General features: G+C 65.1%; 1 protein-coding gene across 2 annotated transcripts; it reads right to left on the bottom strand.

Moving 5' to 3' along the window:
- Nucleotides 1-336: 336 nt before the first annotated feature.
- LOC309645487 (protein cholesin-like) lies at nt 337-10,743 on the bottom strand. 2 transcript variants are annotated; one of them, XM_082430657.1, is made up of 5 exons: nt 10,384-10,743; nt 6,295-6,376; nt 3,107-3,271; nt 1,401-2,167; nt 337-1,369 (listed from the first exon to the last, which is right to left on the bottom strand). In XM_082430657.1, exons 2-4 carry the CDS (start codon nt 6,310-6,312, stop codon nt 2,090-2,092), a joined length of 261 nt encoding a protein of 86 aa, XP_082286783.1. In that variant the 5' UTR covers nt 6,313-6,376; nt 10,384-10,743; the 3' UTR covers nt 337-1,369; nt 1,401-2,089. The 2 variants fall into 2 exon arrangements, with proteins under 2 accessions (XP_082286783.1, XP_082286784.1); XM_082430658.1 differs by lacking the exons at nt 337-1,369; nt 1,401-2,167 and having other exon boundaries at nt 2,616-3,271; nt 10,384-10,702.
- Nucleotides 10,744-11,390: the final 647 nt, after the last annotated feature.

The following is an 11,390-nucleotide window of genomic DNA, read 5'->3' as shown; positions in this document are numbered from 1 at the left end:
CTGCCGTGGACCCAGAGCAGGAACCGTGGCCGCGGCGCCTCCCGGGACGTCCCGCTGGGCCCAGGTGCAGGACCCAGAAAGGAAGGCGCTTATTTTCTAACTTATAAGAATAGGTGTCAAAATGAACCACTTTCAAAGGTGATGTTTTTCTCAAAAGAACCTGATTGGTTGGTTGACGTTTTATGGCAGTTATTTTAATTTGCCAAAAACAAATTTAAAAAGCCATCCTGCTGGGTTGGAAGGGGTAGATCCTGGCAGAGAAGGTTTTAAAAATGTGTTGCTCGGACTTCCCTGCTGGCACAGTGGTTAAGAAGCTGAGTGGTTAAGACCCTCAGCTCCCGGGTCTGCAGGGACTTTGACTGGAGACGTTCTTCCGTGAGTCCAGAACCCAACGGTGTTGCGCGGCCGCCGCCCACCTCACAGGGCAAACCCGTGGTGGGGGAGAGCACACTGGGGGCAGGGGTCCCGGCTCGGGCGTCCAACTTCCCGAGGCCCCTATGTCTCAGCTTCCTTCCCGCCGCGCGGGGGCGGCACATCAGGGACACTCTGGCTGGTCACCGCATCCTTACAGGACCGACGGGACACGCTCAACACCAGTTTACCCAAAGTGGACGCCAACCTCCTGGGGGCGCAGAAGCAGCTGAGTCCCCACATCCCACAGGCGAGGCCAACAGGAAACACCTGCTTCTCGGCCATAAACGCTACAGCTACTGGCTGCGTGGCGGCGGCTTCCTCGGAGGGCCAGGGTGCGAGGCGCTGAGGCTTCGACAGGCCAGGGAGCTTGACCGCACCCCAGAAAGCCCCGCCAGCCCCCGCCAGCCCCATCCTAATCCCTCGCGGTGCCGAGACCGCTGGCCTGATGGGCGCCCGGGACGTCAACAACAGGTGGGGGAGCTCCACCCGCCCCCTCAGGGAGGTGCCCCTCAGCCCACGGCCGGACGCTGCACCGGCGAGCCTCGCACCCGTGTGCGGCCACCAGGCTCAGACCCCCCCCCCCCCACCGACTGGCCCCTGGGGCCATCAGAGTGCCGCCTCTGACCCCACAGGGACCCCAGGAACTGCCCGGATCCTGAGCTTGCTCCCGCACCATGTGACACATCGCCTCCCCTGCGCCTTCCGCGGGGGACGCCGCAGAGGACCGCACTGCACGCCCTACGGGAGCCCCCCAGTCGGCGTCCGAGGGCCTCTGTGCACGAGTGAGGGGAGCACCTGGCTCTCCTGGGCCGCTTCCCATTAACAGGAAACGAGGACCCGGTACCCACCACGTTTCCCTTTTTGACTTGGCTGCCAGGAAACCCAGAACTATGTTCTTCATCAGTCAACCCGGATTCCTTAAAGAGAACGTGCCGCTTCCCTGTGCCCTGTGGACCTTCCTTTTTTTTTTTTTTTTTTTTTTGGACCTTCCTTTATTGCACGTCTATTTCTCAGTGTTTTTAAGATGCCCCAAAGCTGAGGGACAGTGAGGTTGGCACCGGGCGGCTGCATCGCCCACAGATTATCTGCAGAACCGCGACGACTTGTCGGCACAGGGTGCTTTCCCGTCGGGGACCTCACCTCACCTGAGGGCCTCCAGGAGGGCTGGGCCTCCTCGCTCCGTCTCCAAGGGCTACAAGGCCGAAGGAGGTGCCTGGCCAGTGGCTCCCACCCGGAACTGGACGTGTGCGCGTGTGTGCCCAGTGGGCAGGCCAGATGCCCCTCAGGGAGCAGCACAGCAACCCCTTTCATGGGGGGGAGCAGACGAGACCTCGGCGTGGACGAGACTCGCCACGTGGGGTGGCGTGACCCTGAGTCCGCGGTCGGGGTCACAGGTGAGAAGAGGGAAAGGCCCCAAGTGGTCAGCGAGGGACCTGCCCGGGCCCTCGAGACGTGTGGCCCTCCTGGGCTCGGGTCACCCCTCCTCGGGCCACCACCCCCACCTCCGCCATTCAGACACTGAATGGAACTGAACTGAACCGGGGACGCTCCTCTGAGGCGAGATCCCCGAGGGGCACGGTCGGGGCCCAGCCGAGCCAGGAGTGGCCACAGGAAGGCCCGGGGCCTCATTCTGGAATAAAGGGCCCCCGTTACTCACGGGCGGTCAGCACGGAACTCATGACAGAGCTGCCCACGTGACGCAATCTCTCGGACTCTGCTTTCCTACTGCCCCCTGGTTACGTGGCTCACAAACCTGCAACGGGAGGACTCCGGGCTCAGCCCCCCTCTGCTTCACTCGGGGCATCTGGGGCGGCTCCTCCCCCATCACGGCGGCCTCGAAGCCACGCGGGGCCCGTGCGTCTCCCAGGCGGGAAGCCGACCACGCCCGAGGGGCAGAGCATCACAGACTCGGTGGAGTTTCAAAACTGCACAATCACCCGCCACCACGTCTGACTGTCTGTGGAGACGGCCTGGCCGCACGCGCTCCTCCGGGGACGGGGGACAGAGCAGGTGCTTCCCGGCTGGGCAGGTGCGGGAGGGCAGCGCGTGGCCCCTGCCGACACCTGGAAACACGGCCTGAAGAGCAGGAGTCAGCCTGCAGCCAGAGGACTACACGAGGGGCTCGCCTGGACGCCGTCCCGGGAGGCCACGGAGCCCACGCCCCACAGGCAGGGAATGAGTCACGCGACAAGAGCCACGGCCTCCAGAGGCCAGTTTTTATTGGAAATGCACCCCGGTTTTCCCTGTAAGTGGCCAGCGGAGCCGTGGCCTGCCTGAGGAGGGAGGCGAGATGGATAAGCCACAGCCCAGGCCCCTAGGTGAACGCAGGCAGGTGCCAGGCGGCCGGCACCGAGGGACCGCCAGACCCATGGGGGGGCCCAAGCCCCCACACGGATGGACCACAGCTGGCGGGGAGGGCCAGCTCTGGTGACCTCTAAGACACCCCTGGGACAAAAACAGGCATTTCCCTCAATAAACAACTTCCTTGGGGGCCTGAGGGCCACTGGGAGGCCAGCTTATTTCAGAGTGACTGCGTTCTGCTGTGAAGGGGTTAAAACTGTCATCCCCTATAAACGATTTCTGGCCAAGGAATCAGGAGAGAGAAGTGGTCCCTCCCAGGGTCAGGGGCCAGGAGGACAAGGGACCCCACCCCCCACCCCCGAGCCGCCTGCTAGGAGAGCAGCTGCAGCACCTGCCGGACGCGCTGGGTCCTCCCCGGCAGCGGGGCGTCGGCGCCGGCACCCGCTTCGTCCAGCTCCCGCATCAGCACCTCCGCCTTCTGCACCGTCAGCTCGCGGGCCCGGCCCCTGAGCCCCTCCAGGTAGGCCAGCAGGGTGGAGAAGTGCTCGTCGGGGACCTGGACGGGGCAGAGAACAGTCGTCAGGGCTGGGCGGGTGGCGCGTGGAGACGCAGGATGTCCGCACTGCGGGCCCCGGGCCTGCGAGGGGACCGTCCAGCCCTCAGCACCCTCAGGCCGGGCCCCGAAGAGTTGCTCCAGGACGACGGGCTTGGGGAGGTGGAAAGGGCGGCCAGCCCGCTGTCCTCTGCTGGCCCCCGTTCTTTTCCCCACAGACTCTGGCTTGTGTTCCAGAGGCTGGCAGACGTCAGTTTTCACGCCCTCCTGAAATGCCACTAAATCAACAGTAAGCAGATACGTTTTTAAAGAGATAAATCGGGCTTCCCTGGTGGCGCAGTGGTTAAGAATCCACCTGCCAATGCAGGGGACATGGGTTTGAGCCCTGGTCCGGGAAGATCCCACATGCCGTGGAGCAAATAAGCCCGTGCGCCACAACTACTGAACCTGCGCTCTAGAGTCCGTGAGCCACAACTCCTGAGCCCGTGAGCCACAACTCCTGAGCCTGTGTGCCACAACTACTGAGCCCGTGTGCCACAACTACTGAAGCCTACGTGCCTAGAGCCTGTACTTCACAACAAAAGAAGCCACCGCAATGAGAAGCCCTCGCACCACAATGAAGAGTAGCCCCCGCTCGCAGCTACTAGAAAAAGCCCGTATGCAGCAACAAAGACCCAATGCAGCCAAAAATAAAAAAATATAAATAAATTTATTAAAAATAATAATAATAAAAATAATAAAGAGATAAATCTCTTAGAACAAAGAGAGTAGAGGAAAAGATAAGAGTGACAACGTTTTGGGGCTGGAGATGAATGATGGTGACTCAGCAGATCTGACGAAGGCGAAGCTTAAGCTGAGAAACGCAAATCATGCTGCAGACCCTCCCCGCCCCCAAGCCCGGGACTCCAGAACTGGCTGTGTGGGCACTTCTGGAAGTGAGAGAAAAGATGGGGCTAAAAACAGGGGCGACTGGAAGTCCACTTCAAAAGCAGCTAGTGACTCACACTGACTTCAAAACCTGAGGGCCACAGGGAGGAGGGGCAGGTGCCCTGAGCTGGCCCAGTGGGGAGTGGGCGTGGGGCTGTGCAGGAGTGCAGGGTGGTCCTGGGCAAGGAGGAGCAGGCAGCACCCCCCAGCCTGGGGCTCCGATTCCTGCAGCGTCGCTTGCTTGGCCCGGCCCCGGCTTTGCACCCCGCTGTCCCCCACCCGCCCAACAGCCACGGCCTGATTTCAGAACTCAGCTCACAGGTGCCTCCTCCACGGAGGGTCCCCCACCCCCCATCAAGTGCACGCAGGGCAAAGTCCGCCCTCAACTTCCCCGCCGGTGGAGCCACTCATCAATCGTAGTGAAAGCTGCACAATCGTCACAGGTGGTGACGACGGCCCCAGGTAAATGGATTACAACCCACTGACTAGAACAGGAGAGTCCACGCTGAGGTGGGAAGTCACAGCCCACTGGGGCGGGGGGCAGCAAAGCGCTTCCTTATTGGAGGCGGGATGAAGGAAACAGAACAGCCCCAGACAGGGTCACCGAGGGCTAGTGAGAGTGACGAGAGACGGGGCAGCCCCCAAAGACACGTGCCTGTGACTGAAAGAATCAGTAACTTTGTAGGAACAAACCCGACAGCCACCACCCGCGTCATGTGATCAACATCGACACCAAGCCACCACGGGCCAGCTACGAGAACGAACACATACATTTCCCCGAGTCCGGGTGGGGATCTAACCAACCACGCCGGCCACGCCCTGCCACACGACTGCCCTTGCAAGCACATCAGGGTCACGAGGGTCGGTAAGATGAGGCACGTGCCGGACCGGAGAAGACAGAGGGGCAGACACCGGGTGAGTGCGGTTCTGGACAGGCCCCGCCCAGGGATGCCACTGAGCACGTGGAGTTAGTAGTGACCACGTGACGTGGAGCCCCAACTCAGGCCAGGTCGTTGTCCCGTAGGACGCCCTGATGTGCAGCAGGCGCACACTGGAGTGTCTGGGGGTGATGGCATCTCCCAGCCCCGGCCTTATAGCCACACCCCACGAGGATCCACAGGGGGAGGGCGGAACTTCGAAGCACGCGGACGCTGGCCTTCCTGGAACGGCAGCCGCCTCCTGCAGCTGGGAGCCTGGAGCTCCACGGATGAGTCCGGCTGCTGGGCAAACCCAGCAGGGGTTCTGACTCGCCGACACCGAGCGGGCCCCTCCCCCTGAGCCCGGGTTTCATCTCTGGAAAACGAAGGGCTGGACGGGGCGCTCCCACAGGGCCTCCACGAGCTCCACGGTTTCTTCGTGATCATAACCCGGCCAGGCCACGGGAAGAACAGGCCTCAGGAAGGAGCTTCTTGGCCAGGGAAGGGGGGCGGGGATCGAGGGGGCTGTCCTTCCCACACCCCCCGCTGGAGGGGAGGCCGAGTACAGAGGGGCTTGGAGACCTCGGGCCAGTGTGGTCCGACCAGGCCCTGCCAGCCGGTCCTTCCCACCCATCACTGGGAGATCTGACCCCATCCTCCCCAATGTGCACAGACCTCCCCCCCGAGTGTGCACGGACCCCACCCCCCCGATTGTGCACGGACCTCACCCCTCCCACCCCAAGTGTGCACGGACCTCCCCCCCGAGTGTGCACGGACCCCACCCCCCCGATTGTGCACGGACCTCACCCCTCCCCAATGTGCACGGACCTCACCCCTCCCACCCCACGTGTGCACGGACCCCCCCAAGTGTGCACGGACCTCCCCCCCACCCCGAGTGTGCACGGACCTCCCCCCCCCGAGTGTGCACGGACCTCACCCCTCCCACCCCGAGTGTGCACGGACCTCCTCCCTCCACCCCGAGTGTGCACGGACCTCACCCCCCACCCCGAGTGTGCACGGACCCCCCCCGAGTGTGCACGGACCTCACCCCCCCCGAGTGTGCACAGACCTCACCCCTCCCACCCCGAGTGTGCACGGACCTCCTCCCCCCGCCCCGAGTGTGCACGGACCTCACCCCCCCGAGTGTGCACGGACCCTCCCCCCCCCCGAGTGTGCGCCCACCTGGTCACAGTCATACATATGCAGCAGCAGCCAGGTCTGCCTCGTCTTCTGAAACCTCCAGTTCTTGTGCTGCTGGGCCCAGCTGGGGAGGCAAGGACACAACGTCTCAGGTCCTGCACAGGAGCCGGAAGGCCTGAACCCGCTGGCCTGGGGGGCCTTTCCTTGGCTGGGGGGGGCGGGACATCTGCAGAGGACCCTCCCAGCGCGAGGGCGCGAGGGGGCTCTCAGGGGTCAGCGCCAGGAGGACCGTCACCTCCGCACGCCTGCCGGGGGCCCTCGGCCAGGACGGCAGGACCGGGGGACACAAGGCCACTTTCTTTCAGCTCTGCACGTCCATCGTTTCACGACTCTAACGTGAACACTCTGAATTTCACAACCTCTGTCCTTCTTCCAGAAACGTTTACTGTGCAGGACAGCAGGACTGCCGACTGGAGCAGGCATGGCCTTCACGCCGTGAGCTGGGCGTCAGGGAGGAGCCAGGAGCCCTGACGCCGAGGGCCACGCAGGGGTCCCACTGGCCCAGCCTGCGCGTCACCACCCAAGGGCCTCGGACGCACCGGGCCCCCAGGAGACGAGGACGCTGCGGCAAAGCGCGGCTGGTCCCGTGGAGCCCGGGCTGAAGGGGCCCGTGGAGGAGGAAGCGGGCCACGTCGGGAGCCAGTGCCCAGGGGAGACCCGAGCGCTGGGACGGAGGCCCCGAGACGGACAGAGGTCTGTGTGTCTGCGACCCGGGCGCTGGCGGCCGTGGAGGGGGCAGAGCGCGGGCACCGGGGCTGCAGGACGGCGGGAGGGTCGGCCTCCCTAACCGCCCAGCCGGTTCGTTCTCTCGGGACAAGCAGCCCCGCGGCCGGCGGCGCTGAGGCAGAAGCACACGCTTCACGCCTGTGGCGTTTCCCATGTGCCGTGACACGTGATGGCACAGCCACCCAGGCCCCGCCCCATGTCTGCCCGGGGACCACGGGCACTTCGCGTGGCACCACCGAGCCGGACCTGGCCACAGCTCCTGCCCTCCTGGGGGACCAACACCCCACCTGTGCCTGGAGTCCCGGCTCCAGCGCCGAGTGGCGAGGCCGGGGTGACATGTGTGCCCACGACAGGGCCCGACTCAGGCTTCTGCACCCGCAGGGGCGCCCCACAGCGGCCCCTGGCTGTCTCCTCAGGCTCCTCTGCTGGCCCGACTGGGAGGGGGCGGTCTGTGCGGGCCACCGCCGCCCGTGGGACCTCTCCCTGATGCCAGTAATGACGTAACTGTCTCTCGGCTCCAAACCCACCGCTCATCCTCTGCCTGTGCAAGTGGAGATGGGCCCTTCAAGGTGTTTCCTTCCCAGATGGAACAAAGTTACACAGAAGATGCTGGACACACGGGGTGGGGAGGAGGGGGCTTCCTTCCCAGCACGGGCAAGCAGCCCTCTCTGGTGCCCACGTCTACAGTGCCCCCCGTGGTTCTGCAGCGCACCGCTTCCCAGAAGTCTGCTGGCGCGGCTCCCGTGACCTCCCTGCTGCCCGTGTGCCCCTACGCTCCCTGGGCTCGGCCGGGCCCCTCACATCTGCTCCTGTGCGGTCTCCAGAGGGCTCTCGCTCTCGCTACGGTCAAGCAGTCTTTATAATAAAGAACACCCCCGCACTGGCCCCAGTTTGGTTACTGTGTCGTTCCATCCGCGTCGCGCCTGGCCAACTCATCTGCCCTGGAAGACCTCGCTCCTCCCAGGGTCTCAAGGTCCCTCCTGAGCTGCCAGAGAGTTTGGGAGGGAAGGACCACCTCAGGCCTGGCTCCCTCACTGCTGCGTTGGTGACGTGGAGGAGCTGGGCATCGGCCCGAAGCGCCCCCGACCCCCGACCCCAGGGCTCTGACCAGGGTCAGCTCGACCCTGTGGTCCGCCGGGCCCCAGAAGCGGCTCGGGTGTCTGGAGCATCGGACTGGCTTCGGATGGGCTGCCCGGGCCCACGGGGGGCAAAGGGCACCCGGCTGGAGGCGTGGGGGGTGTGCGGCCCCACGGAAATCCACAACGGGCAGAGGAGGCTCCCAGACACACCAGGACCACGTGAATGACGACCGAGTGACCACGGGGGCCCCCGGCCCCTCCCAGAAACGCCTCCCCAGGAGGCAGGGACCCACAGATGGAGCATCTGCGTGATTTTGGTGAGCAGGGGAAGTGAGAGGTCAGAGGTCAGCAGGGAGGGAGCGCAGGCCCCGGGGGCTGAGGGCCGAGCCCGACCCTCTCAAGGGGGTGCTGCACCGCGAGCGGCTCCCATGAGCACGCGGCTCTCGGCACCGTGAGGTCAGGGACGAAGGCTGTTCCTACGACCCAGACGGGTGAGAGGCAGGTACAGGCGCTGCCTGCGGTGCAGGACCCAGATGTGACGGCTGCTCTGAAGCCACAGCACCCCACAGCTTCTGGTCCCCTGGGGAGCGTGGGGCGGGGCCGTCTGAGTTGCTGAGTGGGTCCGCTGCCCCCTCCCCGGGACCACCGTCTTCAGAGCTCTCCCCCAAGTGACAGCGGGGCCTGCAGGTGCCTCTCTTGGCCGCTCTGTACGGCTGTGTTCACCATGGAAAATACCACCGCAGCTGCAGGTGGAAGGTGCCGGGACGGGACCAGGTGTCAACGAGGGGCCTGCTGGCCACCCCCATACCCCCCACCCCCTGAACACAGCCCAGGCCCAGGGCCAGGGCCAGGGGAGGCCGCCGGGCAGCTCCCTCCGCCGGTGCGCATGGTGGGCCTCCCCTCCCGCTGGGCTCCACGTGGCCCCCGCCGGCCAGCCAACGGTGGCCCCTGCAGGGCGAGGAAGGCAACCGGACTTCCCTGGGCAGGGAGGGAGGCACTGAATCGAAGGCATGTTTCCTACAGGGAGGCGGGCAGATCTTAACGGGAGCAGGCCCCCAGGAGGAAGGGACGGCGTGCTCGGAGATCCCAGCAGAGCCGAAGGAGGGCTGCTCCCGGGGGCTCCGGCAGGCCCAGCACAAGGCCCGAGGCTCCCCAGGGCACCCGTTCTGGTTACGGCCTGTGCCCCACTTTGTGCCAGAGCAGGCTCCGGCTGGGGCTGGGGGAATGGCAAGCCCCAGTCCATCCAGCAGGTGGGAGCCCTGCCCGGGCCCAGCGGGGCCCCAGGCTTGGGAGAGACACGGGGTAGCATCTGATGCTCTGCCACAGCCTCGCGGGCTTCAGAGACAGCAGGGGGAGCGGGAGGGGGGAGCGGGAGGGGGATGGGGGCAAGGAGGAGAGGGAGGCCCGAACCCTGGGCTGCCTGTGCAGCTGACTCATCGGTGCTTAGCCTGGTCCAGGAATCTGGAAGATTCCGCTTCATACCGAGCCAGAGCGGCCGGGCAGCCCCTCCTTCCCGGAAGACAGGGCTCTGAAATGCCCCTCTGTCTCCACGGTGCCCCTCCCGGCCTATCGCTGGGTTCACACACGTCCTCAGGCCCCTCTGCCCTTCCAGAATCCTCTGCAGGGCCCCCAGAAACTCTGTTCCTGAACTGGCTCCAAGCCACCAACCCCAACCCTTGGCTGGATCTCGAGGATTCCACAAAAGAACACAGGTTCCTGGAGGGACATGTGGGGTGTGTGCGACGTGTGACGATAGCGATGGTGGTGACAGCAACAGTGCTGATGGTGGCAATGACGGTGAGGTGGTGATGTGGATGGTGATGTGGGGGGGTGACGTGGTTGGTGGTGGTGGTGACGTGAATGGTGACGGTGGTGACGTCGGTGGGGGTGGTGATGTAGGTGGGGTGACAAGGTTGACAGTGGCGGTGAGATGCCATCTTCAGCACATGGCCCGTGAGTCTTTCATGGTGGCTCCAACGCCATCATTTTGTCAGGCTGTCACAACACTATGAAGGGCAGGTGAGTGAGACTCTTTACCTCCATTTTGTTGATCTGAGATGGAGGCTCAGGGGTAGCCTTGCCCAAACGCCCGCAAGTACTGACCTGTCACCCTGACCGCGACGCTTGAAGCTGCGCTTCCGGGTGCCAGACGCCCAGGCGGGGAGCAGGCGGCTCCCCTGGCCCCACAGACACACCGCGGAGGCTGCGACCACCCGCCCCCCGGGGGCCCTGAGCCCCCAGCCCGCATCCCTCCGGGGCCGCGCACCTGCACAGGTAGTCCAAGGCTAGCGCGGCCCCCGAGCGCCTGGCTGCCGGGCTCTGGGCCACGGGGACGCCCGCTTCCTGCAGTCGCCTCCGGGCCTCTTTCTTCCGCTCCTTCTTCAGCTTCCTCTCCAGGACCCGCTGCTCCTCCGGGGACGCGGCTCCCTGGAAGCAAGGGGACTGCCATCAGGGCTTTGGGAGCAGGTGCCACCGCGGCTCCCTGGACCCCGCGGCCCACGCTGGGCCCCTCGACCCGGGATCCCGGGGGAAGTCCTGCGGGGTGGGGCGGGTGCTGCACGCGCCCGCCGAGGACCCCCCCCCCCCCGCCAAGGCTCCAGGGGTGGCAGGAGGTGCCTGGGAGAGTCTCTCTGGGGCTGAGCGGGAAGGAGGCGCTGGGACCTGTGATGCGATCCCCCACCCCCACCCCGCAAACCAAACAAGAGCGGAGTCCAAGGTCTCCTGAGCTCCCCGGAGGCCGGACCCAGCGAGTTCACTGTGATGCAGGCCGGGAGCCCTGGGGACCCGGCCACGGCCCCAGCACTTCCAGGGAGGCCTCTGGCGCTGGCCCCGCACACCCAGCGTCCACAGCCCCCATCCCGGAGAGCAAGGCACAGCGGGACCCCCTCTTGTGCCCCGGCAGGCAGGCCGTCATAAATGCCAAACCCTGACAACCTCTGTGTTCCCACTCCACTCCCGCTCCTTCCGGAATCTTCTAAAACAAAAGAGCTGCTTTCCCCAGCTCCTCCTCCTCCTTAAACCATCTGGGATTTACCTGCCGTGGAGCTTCAGGGCTGTACCGGGTGACTCCTGGCAGCCCTGACACGGGACACACAGCCCACCTGTCCAGCAGGTGCCTCTGGATGGGGCTCAGGGCTCCTTTCTCGGGGAGGAGTGGCGACCTGCCGCCTTGCACGAGTGCTCCGTGCAGACCTGACCCACACTGCACTGTAGCTGGGCAGAGAGGTGGGGGGACGATGAGGGGGAGAGGGAGGGGGGAGAGGCAGGGGGACA

This window comes from Balaenoptera physalus (genome assembly GCF_965194825.1).
Source record: "Balaenoptera physalus genome assembly, chromosome: 16".
NCBI lineage: Eukaryota > Metazoa > Chordata > Mammalia > Artiodactyla > Balaenopteridae > Balaenoptera > Balaenoptera physalus.
This window is presented reverse-complemented; position numbering and strand designations above follow the sequence as displayed.